Source organism: Mugil cephalus, chromosome 1 (assembly GCF_022458985.1).
Source record: "Mugil cephalus isolate CIBA_MC_2020 chromosome 1, CIBA_Mcephalus_1.1, whole genome shotgun sequence".
Taxonomy (NCBI): domain Eukaryota; kingdom Metazoa; phylum Chordata; class Actinopteri; order Mugiliformes; family Mugilidae; genus Mugil; species Mugil cephalus.
Window position 1 is genome coordinate 14,125,469 of NC_061770.1, and position 23,125 is coordinate 14,148,593.

Below are 23,125 nucleotides of genomic sequence, written 5' to 3' on the forward strand. Positions count from 1 at the left end.
CCTTTATTATGTGTTTAAAGTTTTCTATTCTTTATACTTTTGGTTTTGAAATAATGACAGAATGTTTTTGATTTGAGAAATTTCTTTCCATCTAATGTACATAGGGGACTAGCGGAGGTTATTCACATTCTTAAAGGCGCCTGTGATGTAAATTAATTTATGCAGTCTTCACTTAATGTGCGACGCCCCCTAGTGTTCAATGAAATTAAATACAGGAGGACACAACTGAGTGGTAGAGTTTTATTCTGACGGGATCTCCTCCTTTGGTTGCTTTACATTCAATCTTATATTTGTGTGCTTTCCAAAAATATTCTTATACACATTCCAGCCACCCCCGGAAAGAGATCTCCCATATTTTGGTAAGAGGAGAGCATTTTAAAACGGTATCCAAAATACCATTTCAAATGTTGCACAGAACCGTGAGGTAAAGAGAGCCATGAGCGAGCTGAGCTTCTTAACTGAAACAATAAATAAAGCACTAAAAAACACATTCAATCAAACCTGAGAAAACCAAACACACTCCATGCATAAAAAAAATAAAATAAAATAAAATATGAAATTCAAGCCAAACCACCAGATAATCAAAGTTAAAACAAAGGCTTGCTTTAAATGTGTTGAACTGTCCGTATGTACTTCATAAACATTGGAGGGAAAGTCAGCCATTTTTTATTTTAAGCCATTTTTATACGATTGTTCTTTTTGTTACACGTAAATACATGATACCTGCATTAGGAAGAGCATACTTCAAATGACTCTCTGATTAAAATTGTAAAATTATGGTTAACGAGAGCCTGATTTTGGTAAAATAATATAAAAATAAGAACCCTGAGTGCAAGTCCTGATACGCATCAATATATTTTTTAAACTTTTGAATCTTTTTTTTTTTTGTATAAAAACCACTCCGCTTTGCTCATCAACACACTCACTCCGTAGAAAAATAAAATGTTTGCTAAGTTCTCACTGTCTCATCCACTCTGTCTCCAAATGTGCAACGCCTTCCCCCTTCCCCTAGCTTAAAAAAAGCTTTTGTCTGCTCTTCTCTGCTCTATTTACACGAGACGAGTTTGCTCCTTTGGAGCCTCCATCTTCATCGCCTTCGTTGTCGATTGTCCAGCTGGCCTTCAGTGGGGTCAGCTCAGGTGCGATTACGTCTCCATTCTGACGGGAGAACAGAAACAACAGTGGTATTTGAGAAGGGAGTGTTGAAAGTGCACATCACTGCCATTAGAGTGATGGATACTGCAGCGTTGGCTGAATACCAAATTAATGTGGACACTCTCCAGCCATAAAAAATGAATACCTCTTTCTCCACTTCACATCTCTCTCTATTGATTATTTTTTTTTTTTTTAAATTGTAAAAACTATTGCAGCCTGTACAGTGCTGCAAGCATTCTGACAGTGATTTGCAAAAGTTTAATTCAGAAGTTGAATGTGTAACACTATCCAATTTTTATTTTAGAATTTTAAGTTCTTTGCTCTTTAAAATGTGTATTTTTATCATCATCTTATTATATACAGTATTACATATGTGACTGGCATAAAATTGACTTTAAAATGAGGATAACATCATTTATCACAATTATTTCTATCTGTGGAAGGTTTCTGGGCAACTGGTGAATGTACGTCCTCTTTTCTTCTAGCTGTAACAAGTAAGGAAAATGTTTGTTGCTTTAGCAGCTAAATGCTAAGCTAAATGCTCTGGCTGGCTGCTAACTCGTGCATGTTAGCATGAGTTCCCACCAATTATAGCCGTTTTAGATTGCCTACTTTAATATTCACTTCTTTCTACTGTAACAGATAAACAGTACCTGAGGCTTTGAGAAGTTCTTATCAATGCACCATTGCACAAAGTGCTTCTTGGCAGCCTCTAGACTCTTTTTGTCCGTCTTCTTACAGAAGACCCTGATCAGCTGCTCAGCAAACTGTTCTGGAAGAAGTTTAGACACCTGCCGAGAGCGACATAGTTTATTTAAACAGTAACAATTAAATTTTTTTGTTTTTTTTTTTTTTCAATTCAAAACAGTTGAGAATAAATTTCAATCCTGCGATTTTTGCTCTGACCTGATTCTTGCGTATCTGGATGGGTGTAGTTGGGTCGTCCTTGCAATAGAAACGCATTTTGTTGATGGGGTTTTTCTCCTTCATGCCATAGTCCATGCAAATTACCTGAAGGAGAAGGAATGGTTTTAAAATCATGAAGGTGCAGGAGCCACCTATCAAATTAGATGACGATCAACAAAACTGAACTCCCAGTGAAGTGAATTCACTCTGGGTCTTCAGACAAATTGAATGTAGGAAACTCGATCAATAATTAAATGTAAAACTCACATTAACTACAAAGTCCTCTGGCTGCAGACTGACGTCTTGGTGGCCACTCTGAGGGCTGGATCGAGCCAACTCGGCTTCCCAGCTCTGAACGATCGTCTTTAGAGAACGAGAAGTGGCAGATACAGTAGATAATTCCTTCTTGGCACCATTAGATGAGAATTGGATTTTTAGAAATACACAGTATGTTCAGTCGTATTACCATTAACTGTGACAATGACTTTGGTAATTGATATAATTTAACTGAGCACTGCAACTTCCAAATGTGAGGTTTTGATGCTTGTCTGAGTAAATTCAAAATTAATTTGTCACCATTTTCTGACATTTAACATAAACACATAACTGATTATCAAAGGAACTGAGATCACACATCGGAAACAAAAAATGCTTTTACACCAACAAGCTCCTCAATTTAGCTGAACTATATTCAAAGAGAATTTCCAAATCGAATTCATCAACAAAATAATCACACGTTCAATAAAATACAGTCTTCCAGAGACACACACACACACACATACCGGAGTCACATTCATGGGTTTGTCCGCATGAGTCTGGCCCAGACACTTGTAGAGGCGCCGACGCACGACATTGTGCAGCATCTGCCTGGCCTCTGCCAACTCCGGGGAAGAGGAGTGGAGTATTTGTTCAAACACATGATCTACAGTATATGAAGCAAAACAAACACATCAGGTTGCTTTCTTTGTCTTCTTTGTTCTTTAAACACAAGCCAACAACACACAGCGTCACTATCCCCTGACCTGTCAGCTTGGTGTAGGCCGGCATGTCGTCTATGGCTGTGGACAGAGTGAACATTTTCCCTTCCGTGCCTTCGATCTGGATGTGTGGATCTGCTTTTAAAAAGGCCTCTGTGATCCTAAAAAAAAAAAAAAAACGCGGCCAACGTCTCATCACACGTGCTGACAAAACACGAAGAGTTGAATCGAAGCCAGCGCACTACAATCGGGAGGACCAGCTACTCACATAGTCTCTATGATGTTGCCCACTTTGTGCTGGTAGGCTCTTCTATGGAGACAGTTTCTGGTGTGGAACATGTCATACAGATCGCCCACCTCCTGTTAAATAAAAATACATACAGTATTTTAGTGATCAACCTATCTGAATGGACTGATGCTCAATATTTGGAAAAAAAAATAAAAAAAAACAATGGCCGAAGTCAGTACCTTGTCTCTACTGCAGATCATCTTTTTCCCGTTAACCTCACACACCCGCGCAAACTTTAGGAAGCGACGATGGTCAAAGTTGCTTTGGATCCCCAAGTGGTGGCAATCCCTGAGACAAAGACAGAGTGGAGAAAAATGTGGAAATACAGGTTATTAACTTAGTTACTTAATCACAACCAGAATTACTTAGAATTACTTTTCGTTACAGCAGCTCTTACTCAAAATGTACCAGTGTTCAGAACAAAGAGGAATGTAGGCAATAAGAATAAGTAAGAATACACGCATCAATGTAAAAAATAAGAAATATATATAACAATATGTACAAGTATAAGTGAACCTGTGTTCAGAGTTGCTGCTCTGTAATAACATTGAATATGGGCTATTGCACAGAGGGAAATTATTGCACATGGTGAGTCCAAAGTCCAATAATATATAAGGAAATAGGTGCAAGTATATAAAAAAAAAAGTTAACTTGGGTTATCGCACAATATCAGTATAACTTTGGTCATAAATATGGGTTACTGCACACTCAGAGCGAGGAGTCGTTAATAGAACATATGACGTTTGGAAAATGAAATCAGTAAGACTAACCTGGAAAAGTAGTCCCACTTATCCACATCGATGCCAGTCATTTTGTTGGCCACGATTTCGTAGAGGAAGGACTTGTCTTCTAGACGGCCTTTATACGGCCACTGAAGAGACAAAGCGCAACGGCAGAGTCAGCTTCACAGTTCATATATGTTTAAACATACGAGTTCTTGGCCTCTGGGTCTCTCGGTACACGTCAAGCCATGACTGACGAGGTGAAATCAAATATGGATTAGCCAGGAAACCTTTACATGTGGGACAACAGTTGAGATAATAAAGGTTTATGGGGGAAAATAAAAACAAGCTGCCACGACCCATCTTTTCTGGGCTGCTTTAGACGTTGGAATACTGGTAAAGAAAAAATGGCAGGTACCTTCTGGCCTTTATTTATTTCCAGTGGTCCAGCAATTTGCTCCTTAATAAAGTCCAGGTCATCAGGCAGCACAAGGCCATGCTGCTCCATCACTGGCTTCAGGTTGTTGTCATCCACCAGGTAGTCAAACATTTTAAGAGAGGCAGTCTCGTGCTGCAAGATATACAAACACATTAATAAATTAAAGCTAGGTCCATATTGTTCAAGGCCGTGCCAAATGAGGTTACATCTTCAGCCGATTAAGCCCATCAGTGCCAGAGAAGACTCCCTACTTTGCAGGATAAGAGACGCAGCAACTAAGAGCATGGCAGAAACCTTTTATAAGCATCCAAGAGACGTTTATGGAGCTCCAGATAAGAAAACGAAACTTAGCTTTCCACAAAACCTACAAAGAACTACTGACAGTGAAGGCAAACTGTGTCTGGACCAAAACGTTGCACTTGAAAAACACGACAATGATTAGTAGCAGTCGTCTGTTCGTCCTACTCTCAAAAATACCGTTAGCTGTGTGGCTAAGAAGCTAGCAGGAGCTAGCACCATTGCAGAGAGCTGATCTTCTCCTGATTCAGTGGTCAGTTGCTCTACAGTTTTTATGAATCTAGATCATCATGTCGGTGTGAGAAGATTTATCTGTGTTCAGATAATGTTGGACTTGTCATTTTGTTTAGTTTTGCCACGTCAGCTCTTCTTTTCATGCACTGGTCTATTGATCACAGATGGCCACAGGTGTTGCTGATCTTATACAAGACGGCTTTTGCAAAATATTCGCTCTGTTACGTAGAATTACTCCGACTAGATGGTGAATTGTGTTAAAACCACGAACAAACATTTGTACTCTACAAGTTCAGTGTGAGAAAGTTCAAGGACGCACTGTGAAAACGAAAGTGGAATAATATTTTACAGGTCAAACCGAAAGAGGTAATCTGAGTTTCTACAGGCGGAACACGAACGTGAACACTCGTGTTATCTCTCACGTTTGGCAGACGGCGGTCCGGCGGCCATATGTTGCATAATGACCCGGTGCTTGGTGTCTCTTATCAGTTATTCTTATCGTTCTGAACACTACAATGGCTTATCTTAGTAATTAAATATCAATTAAAAGGACATTAAGGCTCTTTGTACAGTCAAATCTTGATCGGAAGTTATTGTAAGTAACATAAAAAAGCTTCTGCAAACAGCTGATCATTGTAGTAATTCATTCAGGGACGTCAAGCTGTAGAAAATATGGTTCTGACAGTCAGTGAGTGATACGCTTACGATAGATTTTGATGTGAAGCCTTGTAATGTCTTTATGTTGTAGCAAACTACTTTGTACAGCAGATAAAGGAGCTCGGGCTCCATAGCTCATATCCTTCTCTAGTTATTTTTCAAAAATAAATGTCTGCTTTTCAAGGCACAAGTCATTATCAGTCAGTCTGACGGTTCTGTTTGTTCCTAAACACCAGATAAAACATGGTGAGATGTGTGAGAACAGCACTGGAAAGCTGGAAGCTTTCAGATTTGCGGCGAAACCAACTTACTAATTGCCACAACGCTGATGAGTTCTTATGCACGTCTGGACTTGTATGTTGTTGTGAACCTCCAGGCACTTAGTCACATCTCTTTGGCGGCCAAATTGTTTTTATGAATCATAACATCGGTTTGAAACCTCAATAAAACAGGGACACCGTCTCTCTGGGGCTGATACTCCGCACACATGATCTCATTTGTTTTTCCCCCCTAAGCTGCTGGTTTAATTGAACTTGTTGTCTGGGATATGAGTCACAGGGTTTATTACCTTCCACTTGCTCTCTGGACGTGCTTTAGGGATGAACATGCCATCAAACATGTGGGAAAATGGTCCATGCCCTGGAAAGAGAAGTAATACAGTTTGTCATCTTTCAGCTACTTGCGCTTTATTCCGATCTGATCCAGGATAAATTAAAGGATTATCTTATCTTACACTTTCACACATCCCACACTATTGAACATAGACCAGTGGAAATGAGTGTCTTTGCTATCATTCTAGCGCCTTTTTAAGGTTGTCAACACACACCTAAACTTTGTCCTAGCAGCCTTAAAAATAAGAACTGATTTTTTTTAGATGCTTGTCTGTGATAAAATGACCAAAATAGTAGAAAGTATGTGGTTTAAACATAATATTTTATTGAAGAAATGCAGCACTGCCCCCTTACATTGCAGTGGTATGATCCACCTCTCTCGTTTACCCCTCCCTCCCCTGTGAAGCCTGGACATTTCAGGTTTGGTTGACCCCAACTTTTACTGTCGATGTTCAGTGGGAGTTTACTAGCTGACAATTTTTTTCTCTGTCCGGCAAACTAAAAGTGTGTGTTGTCAATCAACCACTGTCCACAGTTTAGACTGGAGCTGTTGTGCTGTTGTTAAGCCTTAGGTAGGCATATGTGTTGATGCTAAAGGCAAGGTGTAAACGTACTCCTGTCCCACTGTGGTCAGCACCCCTAAAGCTCTGACCCTAGAATCGCCCCCGATTTTAAGTATTAGATCAGTGTCTGTGCGCTCACCAAGGTCGTGGCAGAGCCCAGCGATCTGCACACAGAGGATGTCTCTGCGAGAGATCAAGAGATCGGGCTGTCTTGCATTCAGAGCTTGTACAAGTTGTCCCGCCAGGTAACCCACCCTGTGCCAGCACACAAGAAGAGCGACTTACTAGAGGCAAGGTTGCAAGTGAAAATACCACACATCATCAGGTAAAGTAACTACTATCGTAAACAATGTTAAATCATTTACATGACTGGAAGTGAAACGTAGACTTTAGTCAACAGATGGGGATTAACATGGTCACGCATCATCAACCCACTTTTATTATATGCCCCACCCACTCCCTGCACACATCACAACAGCTACAGCGCAGCAGGTGGCCACGTTTTCTAGTCAGGCTGTAAATGCTAGGTTAAGTCTAAAGTATAATGTATCTCCTGCATTTTTAGCCAGCTTCTTTTCAACTAATTACTTCATACTGTACACTTCTTTTCATAACCCGTGAGCAGTAGACCACATTTATATGGACAGATTAGTGCGCATGCGCAAACGTGCTTGCCGCCTTTTATGATCACTCCTGCCCATTTCTAACTTTTTCTTATTTTTATCTATCCTTTTAACTTGTTTGTTTTTACTATTTCTGTTAGGTCGTTTATTTAACTTTTTCCCTCTCCAAATGTGCAGGTGGAGAGCGTTTTAGTCATTTTGTTCGCAGTGGAGCTACTACTTTCACTTTATCGGGCACAACAGGCACATGGCTGCTTTGTTTACGCGAGGGATCAGCTGATCGCTCTGAAGACGGCCGGCATAGTATGTACAATAACTGCACTTTATTTTCATATACTTGTACATATTTCCCTATGTACTATTGGACTCTGGATTCACCATGTGCAATAACCCATATTTATAACCACAATTATACTGATATTGTTCGTCAACTCATGTTCACTTTATTTGCATCTACTTGTACATATATTCTTGGACTCTGGACTCACCATGTGCAGTAATTTCTGTGCAATGACTTCCTGCTGTGCAATAGCCCATATTAAATGTTATTATAGAGCAACAACACAGGTTCACGTATGCTTGTAAATATTGTTATATATATTTCTTATATTTTTTTTACACTGATGTGTGTACGCTTACTACAATTGTCTACTTACTTTTACTTATTCTTATTGCCTACATTGCTCTTTGTTCTTAACACTGGTACATTTTACAGTAGGAGCTGCTGTAACGAAAACTTAATTTCCCCCTGGGGTCAATAAAGTAAGTCTGATTCTGATATAAACTCATTAAACAACATTCAAAAATGGGTCAAATTTGCCAGGAAAGGCCAATAGTACTAAATTCAATCAAAAGCAGCTGATTACCAAGATTTTCAACTTCATTCATCTTTTCAAGCACTTATTTGAACAGACTGAGGTCATTACATCGGACATTTTTATTCTGGTTAAGCTACGACACAGATTACTAGTGTAATACTGGCGTCTGAGTGAATGTATTAACTGATGGTTTCAAAAAAAAAAAAAAACACGTCATGTATAGGAAGCATAAGTTCTTAATGGCTACTATGAATTCCTTGGTACACTGCCATCTTCACTTAACGTCTACATGAGCTGTGCATGCACTGCGGTCTTACAGCATAATGTGTTAAATCAATCAGCTATAGTGCAAACGTACCCAATCGAGTGTTCAAAGCGGTTGTGAGAGGCTCCCGGAAACACATAGTAGGCCCCTCCGAGCTGCTTGATGTTTCGTAGCCTCTGGAACTGGGGTGTGTCTATGATTCTGACGAGAAGTGGGTGCAGCTCCAGATGGCCGTGGATGGGATCATTAAACACCTGGCAGCAGATGAGGAATGGAAACACAATCGGGACTAATGTTAGTCAAACAGGACGTGACAGTTTGCCCCAGTAATTGGTTCAAAACCATTTTTCGTTTGAGTCACCGGGACAGAAACCAGAATAATAACAGTTCGTCATTATTTATTGATCATGTTCAATCTGAATGAGAAACAGGATATACAGAAACTTTCCTGTTTGGATTCAGGTCACTTTACAAAAAGTACCACCAGTGGTAGTAGTTTTTCTTCATTTCACAGCACTCAACAGTCCTCTTTGACATGCTTTACGTCTCCCATGCTCCTTGTCATGTTTTATTTATTTCTATGGCCATGAAGCGGAGATGTGTGCTGTTACCTTCTTTGGCTCGTCCTCTATCTGCCACAGCTTCCTGAGGCTGTGTAAGATCTTCAGACGGTCACCCAGACGCCTGAAGAGAAAAGGGAAGAAGTCAGTGCTCACAGTGCTGCAGCGTCAGAGGAGGAAACCCGGCTTTTGTCACGCTCCTCCAGGCCACACGCTGCACAGTTTGACGTTTATGCACACTTACTGTATGCCAATCTTCTCCAGGCTAGCATCCTCCAGGTACCGCAGCCCGACACCTGTGATTCCCTGCTCTGTAATTATAAGAACGATGTCATTCACATGTCGGCTTCAATGTGTCAACGCACTCAGGCGACAGATTAGCCCAGACAACAAACGGCTTGGAGATTTAAAAGCATGCAAATTTAAGTCGGACCTCTAAACGTATTCTCCCATTCTTGGAGACCTTCTTTTCGGAGGTAATGACACGTTTTGTCCACTCCCCATTGCATGTAGTCCGAGTCCGCCGACGGAGGGGCAACTGACACTCTCTTCTCCGGCGTTTTGAAGCCGTCGCTGGGGCCAGACACGGCCTCAAACGCCCTTTTTCGATTCTCCATGTTGAGGCCACTTATCGGAGCAAAGATGCGAGCAGTTACAACCGTATACAGCAGCCGATCGGGCAGACTCTGCAAAGGGGACTATTGAAAGCGGCGGAAAACACCCGGGTTTTATGTCTATGCCGGGTGCGTCAATTAAAATCGTAACCCAACTCCAACGTCCGGTTACTTAATTCAAAATAAAAGCCTACCCTAACGTTGTTCTAAAACCATTGCCTGGTTTTAGAGCAATGTTTAGTGTCCCACCCACCCAAATATATATATTTATAATATTATATATTATATATGTTATTAATTTTCAGATTTACACTTTTATCTTCTTATGTGTCCACGTTTTTTTTTGTTTTGTTTCGTTTTTGCTAGTGTTTTATTTCGCAAGTGTTGCACTGTGCTTCCGGTATGTTCGTGAACAATTGATGCAGCTGGATCTCCTCCGCCGGATAAGCGGAGGGCGGAGCAAAATGTGACGGAGACTCGAGTCCAAAACCCCGCGTTACGTAACACGAAGCGGCTGTGGACAACATGGAGAGGTGACATTTATAAATCAGTTTGTTTTTGTTTACTTATAAAAAAACAAACAAACTAACGAAAAACATGTAGTCTACTCATTTATTAATGTTAATGTTACTGTTGGAAATGGTTGGCTTGATTTCTAACAGCTTTGTAGAAGAATTACATTTATTTTCATTCTGAATTAAATGGAGTCATGAATGGACAGATTTTAAGCTCTATAAACCCCTTCATGGCTTACGTCACTGTGATGTCACAATGTTAACTGGAGGCAAAACAGACTTCTTATCAGATAAGATCAATATGTAAGGCATCATCACTTTCAGCCTGGATAACATCATGGATTAGAATAAATTACATTAAGTTAATGCTTATTTAGGGGTTTCTTGTTACATGTTAATGCTAATGCTAATCGCTAGGTAACGCAACGTTAGTTGTGTGTTTCCCGGTGTTCAAGCAGAAGTTTCATTTACTATGTTACACTCCACAGTGTTTCCGCTCACGTTATTGTATTATTGTCATATTCTCTAAAATATGCGTTTCCCTCATCCATTCCCTCCACAATGGTCTCTTGAAATATGCTAACCACCTTTATCAAGCTATAGTGTCTGAGATCTTTTGCTTCCTGGCTCTTGAAATATGTCACATTGTTTACAAACCATGAAAGGGTCTTTTTCTACCTACATTTACCTTTACTGGAACACATTATGGCATTAAAAAACAAAGAAACAAAACAACAAACATTTAGTTTAATTAAGTTTATTTCACACCTTTTACATGATATACTGTCAAGAATTCTTCAAATGTGTGAAATGCGAGCATCCAAAGGAAGCTATGTAAAGCTTTTAATAGGGGGCCCGGTTTCCCACAAATAACAGACAAGATATTGGCCAGATATCCTTAACATACAACAACATATAACAACAACATAATAGACATACAATAGATAATCCCAGTATTCAGGTTACATTACATTAGTTGGTACAGTGAATATACAATAACGGATCTAATATAATCAGTAAGTTAAATATACATTGATAGGAGTTGCATTTTTGGTGTTTTCTTGTGACATTTTTAATTTATCATCAACCTCATCCTAAATCTGTGGTCCTCTGCACACAGTACTCAAGCTTCTTGATCTTATTTGTTATTTTTGCCAGTGATTTTGTTTTTGTTCCTAGTTGTATGAGTGTGCGTAGGAAGGAAGATTGGAATGGGGTTACATAGTTTATGGTTTAGTTTATGGACAGTCTGGTACATTATACAAGCATTCTGGAGGTAATTGTACCCAGCAAGCCTCAGAAGATGGTGGTGGTGGAAGAGCATTTCAGTAGGGGCACTGAACTCGGACCAAGATAGGCGCGTATGATGGTGGACGGTGGCCTGGGCGCACACAGTGCTTGTTATAGTGTACACAAGGTTTACCAGAAAACAAACTCTGAATTGTAAAGGCCTTTGTTGCCTCTTTTATCCAGTTGGAACCTCACAGGTCACACCACTTGATATCCAAGTGCAGTAAGTGTAACTATTTTCAACATACTAGGTCCCCCTTACATCAAAACACATGTGACCTTGTGAGGTACACATTAGATGTACTTTATTTCTGTGTTTTCCACAGTATTACAGGTACATATGTCTGGTTAAATGCCAATTATATCAAATATCACATTATAATCAAATATGACATTACAGTCATCTTCTTCATTGCATTTTATCTTCCTCTTAGCACATCACATGCTTTACAAGTCTATTCTTATACGTTTCAGTTGAGGAATAAAGCGTGGGCGTGACTAAGGGGGAATGGACAATGAGACAGTCTATCATTTTTTAAATTCATTATTCGTATCGTGGTGCCCTCCAGCTGTGAGGTGAGTTCAAGGATACATGGAATGGAAAGAGAGTTTTATTCTGTATTGATGTTAAACCATCTCAACAGGTGTACAATTCAAAGGCTCTGTTATAACACATATTAGAATGAATTTGCACACAGTGAGTAAAACACAACAGCACACAAACTGTCCCTTAATATATATCCAAGCTGAGCTATTAGGATTTAGTTTAGTCAAAATATGATAGTAATATACTAACTACAAGAAATTATTTCAGTTTAAATGATTACGAACTTATTTCATTTTCCGTCCCATGAAGTCTCATTTAGTCACCCATCCAAAATGGAAATATTGCATAAAATTACACACTGAATATTATATTTAACATTAAAACCAAACCACCAATAATTAGACCCCAAATACAAACTTAATATTCACATTAAATGACTCTGTCACACATTTGATTCACCTCTTTTAAAAGCCTCACAGTTCCTGAGAACCTGAAACAAGTCTGTGTCTGTTATTTAATTATTTATTTAATTTAATTAATAATTAAATAATCCAAAAACAAATATTTGCAAGGATGTTTGAAAGACACTTTTATTTCACATTTGAAATGGCATAGATATATTTAAAAAATCTATATAACATTATAACCACAAACACATGACCACAGAACTTCTTGCTACCAAATTTCAAAACAGTACATATATACATACACATAGAGTACAGACATGAAGAGAGTTCAGAGACCGTTATTAAGTACAAAAGTAAAGCAGTGTAGAATTTGAAAAATGAAATGCGGAAGGACAAAGCACCAACTGACACATCCAGGTTAAACCTTATCATTACTTATTTGGTCTTACCTTGTGTCAGTCGTTCAGGCTGGCTACATGGTGACTCAAGAGACAATCAGGAGACTCCCGAAAATACTGGATCTACACGGTGTGCAGCTGAGGCGCTGGAATTGCCTCAGACATTACTGTCTTGAATGACCAAGATTATCACTGGCATCTAAAAATAATGTTTATTGGTACACTAATGTACGTTATTTCTCAGTGATAACATTCTGTATGTGCAAGCTTGGCTTGGGGGTCAGCTGATAGAAGCTTCTCTGGTCTGAGGAGACCAAAGTTGCATTACTTGGTCATCAAACTGAAAACCATTTCACTGTAAGTCAGACATGGTGCATCAGTCCTACCATCCATACTGTGAAACATGGTGGCTGCAGCATCATGTTGCTGGGACCATTCTTCCAACAGGCACCAGCAGGCTTGAGAGTTATGAAGCAAAGTAGTTTCTCTTATCTTACTGAAATGAGACAAACTAGTCAAGCCAAAAATATGGTTTTCACAGATGCGTCATGTAGAATTAGTCTGCTCTACTCTATCGCAGAAACAGTCCTTGTTTAACTGTGAATTACTGTGTAGACATTGAATGAGCTTGGAGATTTTTTACTTTACTTTTTACTTTCCACTCTTCAGCAACACGTATGTGAACAAAGCTCTGCCACAACTGAACTGGAATATGAAGCAAAAAGACCGGTAGCCTATTGTTTAGTTGTGTTGCCGTTTGGAATAAGACAGTCAGACGCTTCGCGATGAGAAAAAAATTCTCTTAAGGTGTCTCTCACTACTATCGAACCCATTATATTACATTTAAAGATTAATAATAGAAATGGCAAAACTAGACTTAGAGACAGATCTTTATATAATAGAGATCTCTAAAAAATAAAATAATTACTGAATACTGAAGGTCTCAGAAAGAAAAAAGACACCACAGAATTAATATTTCTCAGGTCTCATCTCATCTGATGTAAAGAATTCCTCTGTGTTGGATCTGTAAGGGGATAATTATTATTATTATTATTATATCTCATCTCATCTTAACATAACATACTGTAATTCACCACTGAACCTCTCCATCTCAGCTGGATACATCCTGTCTTCTAGTTCTATCAGAGGTTTATGCTGCTACTGCCAGGACAAATATGTGTGCTTGTTAAATGCAAAGATAAACTGAAACTTAACACAGCTTCTGAGCCTCAATATTGTAGGCACTTTTATTTTAATTTATCAACCGATTTCTTCATAGTGTCTCTGGCAGCAGAAAGGAATTTGTGATCAAACTCCTTCCAGAAGTTTTTTTAAATCTTTGCAAATATAGACAGGACAGGATACTACAGACTAATGGAAAGTTTTGACCTGGTACAGCATTTTAGTCAACCATGTTACACTGGTATAAAAGAAGAATCAAGGCAATTTATTTATGATGCCCAAACTCACCATACAAGTACTACACTGTCTATCTCTATATTTTTGGTCTGGGGATAAGAAAACGACACAGAGACAAAGGTGAAGGGAAACAGAGTTTTATTCTATCAACCATACACCACTGATCATCTGAACTGGAGTACAATTCAAAGGTTCTGTTAACCTTTTAGCTTTCCCAGTTAGACACACAGTACACTATTGAGTTACAATGAATTTGCACACAGTGATTCAAACACAACATTACACAAACTATGCCTTAATCACATATATGTGAGCTGAGCTATAAGGATTTAATACAGTGAAGATATGATAGTAATATATAATGGTTTGGGTTATGATCTCTTTTCTTATTTATATTGTATTTCATATTAAGAAGCCAGTAACAATGAACAGTGACTGAGTAACAAATAAGAATGTGATGAAAACCCATCCAAAATCACAATATTTCATAAAATTACACACTGAATATTATAATTAACATTAAAACCAAAAACCACTAATTAGACCCCAAACACAAACTAAATATTCACATTAAATGACTCTGTCACACATTTGATTCACCTCTTTTAAAAGCCTCACAGTTCCTGAGAACATAGAAACAAGTCTGTGTCTGATACCTGAATATCACAAACATGACATTTTAATAAACCACAGCTGATGGTCAACAACAAAATTACAAACATGCTTTAAAGTAGTGATTTGGTTGTGTATTGTATATGTGTCATATAAAGCTGCAATGGAAGCGAGTCTAAAAACAAGAGAAGGATGATCCCACTAAAATAAAGATATACTGGGTCTATAAAAGCGAGTACAGGCCTGAATAAGCAATAATTCATGTGTATGTACTCTTCTAATTTATTTTAGGCATTAAAATAGTGCCAAGTACATTAGAGTTTTTGTACATGAAGGTTTTCTGTTCTATTAACATTCACTCTCACTGTTTTTCCTTTTTCAGCTTCAATCTTCAGCTTCACTTTTTCATCTTCTTGTTCAAGTTCCTTTTAAATTAAGAAGAGCAGTAAACAGTGTGAGATGTGTTTAAAAAAAAAATGAAATGAAAATTAAAAAAACAACAATTGGAAAATGCAACTACCTGCATAAAGAGACTAATAGAACTTACATCCTAAGTTTCTGAAAGGTTTACATTTTTAACTGCTCCTCCTTCCTTCACATTGATTATAATGAACTGAAGCTTGTCACTGTTATTCAGTAGAACATTTGGCCTGACAACAACCAGTATCTATATTATAGTTCACATACCAGATATAAATCTTACCTCAGTTCTTCAAATCCGTTCTTCTCGCACCATTCACGAAACAATCGTGTGGCAGTGTTGAGTTTTGTCTTATCAGTGTTCTTCCAGTAAACCCGAATGATGTTCTCAAAAAAGCGCGCTGGAAGAAAGCTGCGCACCTGACAAGAAGAACAGCAACATAAGTTAGTAAATGAAGATGTTGCCAAACTCATATTACAAAGAAATACAAACTCAAACAATAGCACAGAGATTCATTTTTCATTGTCATTGTTGTAGTTCAGACTTGGGTTTGGTTGATTGGGTATGCTTTGTCAGGATCCTCCTTTCTGTAGAAATATGTGTCAGCTAGAGGGTCCTTGTCTTTCATCCCATAGTCAAAAGTGACGACCTAAAAGAAGAAGTGTGAGAGAAAAACTTGTGTTTATATTTAATAATGAATATTTGCCAGTGAAGGCAAGAAAACATGTTACAATCAACAAAACCATAGATTTGAAGAAAAGTGTAGTGAAGAGATTATATGAAACACTCACAACAACTTCAAAGTCATCACGTGGAATTCCAGCGTCAACGAAGGCCTGAGTCAAACTAGCCTGAAAGACAGGAGAGAGACCATGTGTCTTAATATGTATTATTTTTTTATTATTTGTTTTTAAATCTTCTTAATTGTGTTTTCTAACCTGTTGTTTTTGCTTTTCATCTTCTTTTTTTCCTTTTTCTTCTTCTTTTTTGACTTCTTTTTTTTCCGTGAGCTTTGGAAGGGTAAGAAGAGAAAGGTAGAGGACACACTGAGTTACTCACTAACAAGAGGACATTCACATTGATGTGTCAGTTTATAAAAGAACCAGTTTTCAGTCTGTCTTTTCACACTGATACAGATTTTCCCTCAAATCTGAAAATACACTTGACACTACAATTTTGTACAAAACTTTTACTAACTTCATACAAACAAACTCAAACAGACAGTGTGTCAAAATGAACATGAACGCCTCTCTACACACCAGGGCTTCACCCACAAACTTGTACAGATCCCGAGAGATGATTCTCTTTAGAATATCTCTTGCCCCCTTCAGATTTTTGGATTCTTCGGATTCTTCTTGCGATTCTTTTTTAGATTCAGAGTAGAGTATGTATTCGAACAAGTGATCTGCAGAGCAAAAATAAATGAAGTGGAAGCTCACTTTTCCCATTTATCATTTTGGTAACACTTTCTATGAAGGTTGTATTTATAATGCCCTATGAATGCACTCATAATGTTTTATAAGGTGTCTATAAAGCATTATAATGGTCATTATTACCATCTATACATATTCACAAGTCGTCATAACCAACTTCATGATGCATTATGACAACTGGTTATGAATGATTATAATTTTAATCTGAATAGTGCATTATAAATATGTCAATATCTGCCTAGTCACTTGTTCATTTTATGATGCATCATAACTACTTTGCTTTGCTAAATGTGCATAGTGATGCATAATGAGTTTTGATTTCGCCTATAGTGCTTTATATCTGTAGTTATAAGTATATGTAATAAAGTTATAATAATGTATATATCTCCCTACAGCACACTGTTATAAACAGCTATGCAATATCATAAGTGCTATTTGTCAGCGCTAAGTAAAGTGACGAGAATATGACACTATTATTAACAGATATAAGTTACTATGAGTAATTAAAAGGTGCAATGAACTAAGTCCTGAGTCTGGCATCTTTACCCCATATGCACAATGTTAATATCATAGGTGTTATTTGTCAGCTTTAGGTAAATTAGTGCAAATGAGGTGTTGTGGATATAAGACTATTATAAACAAATATGAGTCACAATGAAATGAGAGCCTGGACAGTAAAGACAAAAGGAAAGCATTTAGTTCACTTTATTTTCATTTAAAACAACACACATAATCAGAATGATCATAAATGCTCTGAGCACATTACACAACACATGAAACAGGCCACAAAAATGGCACGGCCTGGTCCTAGAGATGTGGCTCTTAAAAGTGCCTTTGTGTTGGTGAGGTGATTCAGTCAGAGGTCAGGAGATGGTTTGACAGCAACTACAAGCAGAACAGAGGCAAATCTTTGGGCCCTCTTCAGGACAGGTATGTTGTCTCTCACATGAAGCACATCGTTTATATATTAATGCAATGGTTTTGAATGGTTTCAATCATTAAACGCAAGAATATGAAAACGATCTAATTTGTGAATTAAAACTAGCCGTGTCTGGTATCTTTCGTCTAGCTAGTTTAAGCCACCTACGGGTAATCTGCGCTGCCTGCATGATATGCGGTAACATAATGTCTCATTAGGCTGCTTTAAACAAAAACACGTGATCTGCTTATGTGTTTTCAATCAAACCTTTCTGCATAAAAACAAACCCAGCTAGAGCACTAAAGATTTGCCTCTGTTCTTCTTGTAGTTGCTGTCAAACCATCTCCTGACCTCTGATCCTGAATCACCTCACCAACCCAAAGGCACTTTTAAGAGCCACATCTCTAGGACCACGCCGTGCCACTTTTGTGGCCTGTTTCATGTGTTTCATGTGTTGTGTAATGTGCTCAGAGCGTTGATAATCATTCTGATTATGTGTGTTGGTTTAAATGAAAATAAAGTGAACTAAATGCTTTCCTTTTGTCTTTACTGTCCAGGCTCTCATTTCATTGTGCCTCATATTTGTTTATAATAGTCTTATATCCACAACACATCATTTGCACTAATTTACCTTAAGCTGACAAATAACACCTACGATATTAACATGGTCATTTATAATATTGTGTATATGGGGTAAAGATGCCAGACTCAGGACTTAGTTCATTGCACCTTTTAATTACTCATAGTAACTTATAACTGTTAATAATAGTGTCATATTCTTGTCACTTTACTTAGCGCTGACAAATAGCACTTATGATATTGCATAGCTGTTTATAAGTGTGCTGTAGGGAGATGTATACATTATTATAGCTTTATTACATATACTTATAACTACAGATATAAAGCACTATAGGCGAAGTCAAAACTCATTGATGCACATTTAGCAAAGCAAAGTAGTTATGATGCATCATAAAATGAACAAGTGACTAGGCAGATATTGACATATTTATAATGCACTATTCAGATTAAAATTATAATCATTCATAACCAGTTGTCATAATGCATCATGAAGTTGGTTATGACGACTTGTGAATATGTATAGATGTAATAATGACCATTATAATGCTTTATAGACACCTTATAAAACATTATGAGTGCATTCATAGGGCATTATAAATACAACCTTCATAGAAAGTGTTACCATCATGTTCAACAATCACCAAACACTGATTTTTCCCTCAAGTTTATTTATAGTATACCACCTATCACTGGTGACTCTGTAGGTCTCTCACCTCAAGCACTCCTGAATTTAGTCTTTACATCACTACTACTAATCTGTGTTGCACTGCTTGGGAATTTGTTTGTCTTGCACCAGATTTTCTGAGTCATCTAGTAGTGATAATGCTATAACTAATTCAGAAATCTGCCAAATGGTTTTATATCTCTATTAGTAATGTGATTGATGCAAATATAGTACGGGACATAACACTGAAGATATTTTAAACATGAAAGAGATGGCTTCCACTGACCTGTCAGCTTGCTGTAGGCCTCCATGTCATTTTTGGCCTCAGAAAGTTTGAACATCTTTCCATTTGAACCTTGAATCTTGATGTGATTATTTGCTTTCATGAAGGCATCTTTGATCCTGATCAACAGAACCAACAAACAATATTAACATTAATGCAGATGCAGAAACAACAGTTTCTGCATCAAGAGAATAGATACAAGAATAATAAATCAAATTAAAAAAGCTACAGCAGGTCAGAAGATCATGCTAATAGCTGTAGAGTACCAACAAGGGAGGGGTACTGACATGATCTCTACACTCTTGGTTACTCTGTGCTGGTAGGCTCTTCTATGTAAGTAGTTCCTTGTATGGAACATGTTGTACAGATTGCCCACCTCCTGTTGAGAGTAATAAGTATAGTTTAGTCACAGATAATCAGGTTAATTCATTGTTTTAAAGAAGATAAAAATCAGGAGTAGACACTTTGTCTCTGGAGCAGATTCGCTTCTCCCCCTCCACATCACAAACCCTGGCAAACTTTATGAAACGCCAGTGGTCAAAGTTGTTCTGGATGCCCAGGTGGTGGCAGTCCCTGAAGTGAGAAGCTATATGAGTAAAAATATACTCTATGTATTATGTTGACTCTTCAAACTTTTAGTATGTAAATTAAAACTAGAATTACGATATTTTAATTATTCATGGCAAGCAATGCACAGTAGCTCCTCACTATGCACCACAAAGTGAATTGTTCTAAAGCGTCTCCACCTGGCAAAGTAGTCAAACTTGTCCACATCAATGCCGTTTCTCTTGTTGGACACAATCTCATAGAGGAAGGACTTGTCCCTCGTGCGTCCTTTGTACGGCCACTGTGGAGACAACAGTAGAATAGTGGAGTTAGATACTGACACCTGCAGCACAGATGGTACTGACTGATTTCACTGTATTAGTATTATATTATATTACTATTAGTGACAGTACCTCAGCCTGAGCTGCTTCAGGATCCTTTTGAGGACCGTTAATCATCTCCTTGATGAAGATTTCATCATTTTCGTCCAGGCTGTAAGGCTTCTTCCTCATCACTTCTCTCAGTTTATTAGATTTCACCACGTGATCAAACATTTCTATAGAAGCATCCTCATGCTACAAGGAATGAGAAGTTTAATGGTCAGAGATTAAAAATAAAAATGCAGTGGTTCACCTGACGTTACTTGATGTGTGGGAAAATCTGACGACATGTACAAGCTTCTTTTTGGACAGACCAATTTCTCTTCAAATCTGTTCAGTTTATTTTCACTATAATGTGGATTTAATTTCTACAGTACAGGTTTTGTGTTGAATTGATGTTGCTTCATTAGAGGAATAATTAACAATGTCAGGATCAACTTCAAGATTTCCTCAAAAGATTTTCTCGAAAACACACACATACAGTCACACACACAATCACATATATTGTGCTGCAGTTTTGTTCTGTGCTATTAACTCAAACATCAAATACAACAGAAATAATAACCTTCCATTTTTTTTGGCCTTTGCATGCTTCAGGAATGAACATCCCATCAAAGAGGTGAGAAAAGGGCCCGTGTCCTAGATATGGAAAAAAAATAATAAATAAGTGCATAGATAAATAAAATAGATAAATAAATGTTGTATTGTGTTGATATTAAAATAGGTCATTTCTGCATCTTTGTTCATGTCAGTGAAACAAAAACAACAGAAGTTACATGAATACGCCTAGAAAAGTAAAGAAAAAGAAAATGGTATGAGATAGTTTCCGTTAAATGTACAAAACTACAAAAAATAAAAGACCACATTTTTTAGAAAGACTTGAAGAGACTGTGATAAAGAATCATCTAAAATCTCAATATACTGTGAAATATAATACTGCATCATTGTAAATTTAACACTGAAATGACAACATCTGAGGGAACTTTTCTTTCCTTCATTAAGAAGAGAAACGCACACATTACACAATAGACTTTATTTGTTATTATCTGCCACATCAGTGAATACATGTAGAAGTAGAGAGGTGTGTATCACTTACCCAGGTCATGACAAAGACCTGCAATCTGGACACAAAGGATGTCTCTATCAGTTATGTTGAGTCCTGGTTGCCTTGACTGCAGAGCTTTTGCAAGTTCTCCTGCTAAGTGTGCCACCCTGTGTCAACAAATAGAGCACACACACACACACACACATTGTAAACATGATTATGCCACTACTAAATTTTTCAGTTTGCTTTGGTTTCATTTCCTCAGTTGGTGCTTGTTGGTCACACATCAGTCTTTCCCTTAATCTGGACAGTGTGCTGGTGTGTCTCCATGAGGACGTACCCGATGGAGTGTTCAAAGCGCTTGTGGCATGCTCCAGGGTAAACAAAATAGCCCCCTCCAAGCTGCTTGATGTTTCGTAGTCTCTGGAACTGAGGTGTGTCAGTGATTTTGACAAGAAGTGGGTGTAACTCCACATGACCATGGATGGGATCATTAAACACCTGGTGAAAGGAAATAAAACAATAAAATAAGACACAGGGAATTTCTCACACAGACGTCAGCCGGGACTCACTTTCACATTCACATTTGTAGTAGACAGAATGGACTGAACAGAAAATAAACATGCACAACTTTAAATGTGTGATTCATTCACTGATGATGGCCTCATATTACCTTTGGTGCAGTGCCTAGATAAAAAGAGGAAATACAAAACAAAAAAAGAACACATGAGAAAGGGAAGTCATTCATGTTATTGTTGTTACACTGCATCGTTGAAGGTTTGACTTTGCGCACATTTGTTTCTTCGTATATGTAGCAGCGTAGGAAAACGTATATTTTTCTCTATGCAGGATGTTCTGGGTCTAGCTGCTACAGTTATGTCTGCACTGCTTTACCTTTGTGTTTCATCTCGTTCGTATGCTTATATGAATACATGTATATATATTTATATTATCTTGTGTTTTCTAAGTGTCCTTGTCCTATTCTGTGTTTTTACCTTCGTCTTTATTTTTATACCTCAGTTTTTTATTCTGTTGTATTTTATTGTACCCAAATACCGGACTGTTGTGACAACCTAATTTCCCTTCGGGGATCGATCGATTGATCAATCAATCAATCAATCAATCAATCAATCAATCAATCAATCACCTGTGTGCCTTGAGAGAAAATAATTCTCTGGGTGAAACTCTCAGAGAGGTGTTGTCACTCTCTGTAGCTGCCACATATAGTTTTTAGATTTTGCGATTAGATGACTCAGATAAGCAACACTGGCATCTTAAACTACTAACAAGGATTTTATTTAAGTATATAAATGTAATATATATATAGTATATAGTAATATAAATGTATTTGTATTTTAACTAAGACAAGTAGGCTTTATCTTAGCTGAAATATAACATTTAATCATTAATTACACAAACCAAACCAGAAAACTCACCTGTGGATGAATCTTCAAGTCCATCTTTTTGCAGTGATGTCCACAGAGATGACGTAGTTTTGAGAAGCACAAAGGACAGACCCCAACGCATGTCTCACAAACAATAGTGTTTCCAATTTAATTTGGAAGTAGGTTTGGTGCAGATGAGTCAGGCAGAGAAGGCAGACAGGGCAAAAGGGCAAGGCACAGGCAAAATCCAAAAATCGGATCCAAAGTCAAAAAACGCTAGAAGACTATGTGAATATGAAAACTGGAACGCTTGACAGAAGACGAAGATGAACTGGCACAGTGAACAGGAAGCACACAGACTAAATATTAGGAGAGGGAAGCCAATGAGACACAGGTGCATCACATTAGGGTGGAGCAGGTAAACACACAACAGAGAAACTTACAGGAAGTAATCTGAAATGAGAGGAGAGTTCAATTCCAATGTCACCCCTATAGACTCACTGACTCCTACGCCTACACGGGAAGTCCATGAGTGTGTGAGGTCTGGTCCAT

General features: G+C 37.9%; 2 protein-coding genes across 3 annotated transcripts; both read right to left on the reverse strand.

Moving 5' to 3' along the window:
• Positions 1 to 226: 226 nt before the first annotated feature.
• Positions 227 to 9,857, reverse strand: samhd1 (SAM domain and HD domain 1). The gene is made up of 16 exons (XM_047589402.1): positions 9,550 to 9,857; positions 9,361 to 9,427; positions 9,168 to 9,240; positions 8,650 to 8,810; positions 6,990 to 7,105; positions 6,245 to 6,315; positions 4,468 to 4,620; positions 4,098 to 4,198; positions 3,507 to 3,615; positions 3,307 to 3,398; positions 3,084 to 3,199; positions 2,844 to 2,983; positions 2,329 to 2,424; positions 2,062 to 2,166; positions 1,809 to 1,946; positions 227 to 1,158 (listed from the first exon to the last, which is right to left on the reverse strand). Exons 1-16 carry the CDS (start codon positions 9,731 to 9,733, stop codon positions 1,009 to 1,011), a joined length of 1,872 nt encoding a protein of 623 aa, XP_047445358.1. The 5' UTR covers positions 9,734 to 9,857; the 3' UTR covers positions 227 to 1,008.
• A 4,570-nt stretch (positions 9,858 to 14,427) lies between these two features.
• Positions 14,428 to 22,872, reverse strand: LOC125010658 (deoxynucleoside triphosphate triphosphohydrolase SAMHD1-like). Of its 2 annotated transcripts, XM_047589422.1 has the most exons (16): positions 22,625 to 22,872; positions 21,862 to 21,875; positions 21,529 to 21,689; positions 21,240 to 21,355; positions 20,709 to 20,782; positions 20,177 to 20,338; positions 19,964 to 20,064; positions 19,682 to 19,790; positions 19,505 to 19,596; positions 19,221 to 19,336; positions 16,599 to 16,744; positions 16,278 to 16,349; positions 16,131 to 16,190; positions 15,884 to 15,988; positions 15,622 to 15,758; positions 14,428 to 15,343 (listed from the first exon to the last, which is right to left on the reverse strand). In XM_047589422.1, exons 1-16 carry the CDS (start codon positions 22,713 to 22,715, stop codon positions 15,316 to 15,318), a joined length of 1,584 nt encoding a protein of 527 aa, XP_047445378.1. In that variant the 5' UTR covers positions 22,716 to 22,872; the 3' UTR covers positions 14,428 to 15,315. The 2 variants fall into 2 exon arrangements, with proteins under 2 accessions (XP_047445378.1, XP_047445386.1); XM_047589430.1 differs by lacking the exon at positions 21,862 to 21,875 and having other exon boundaries at positions 22,625 to 22,725.
• Positions 22,873 to 23,125: the final 253 nt, after the last annotated feature.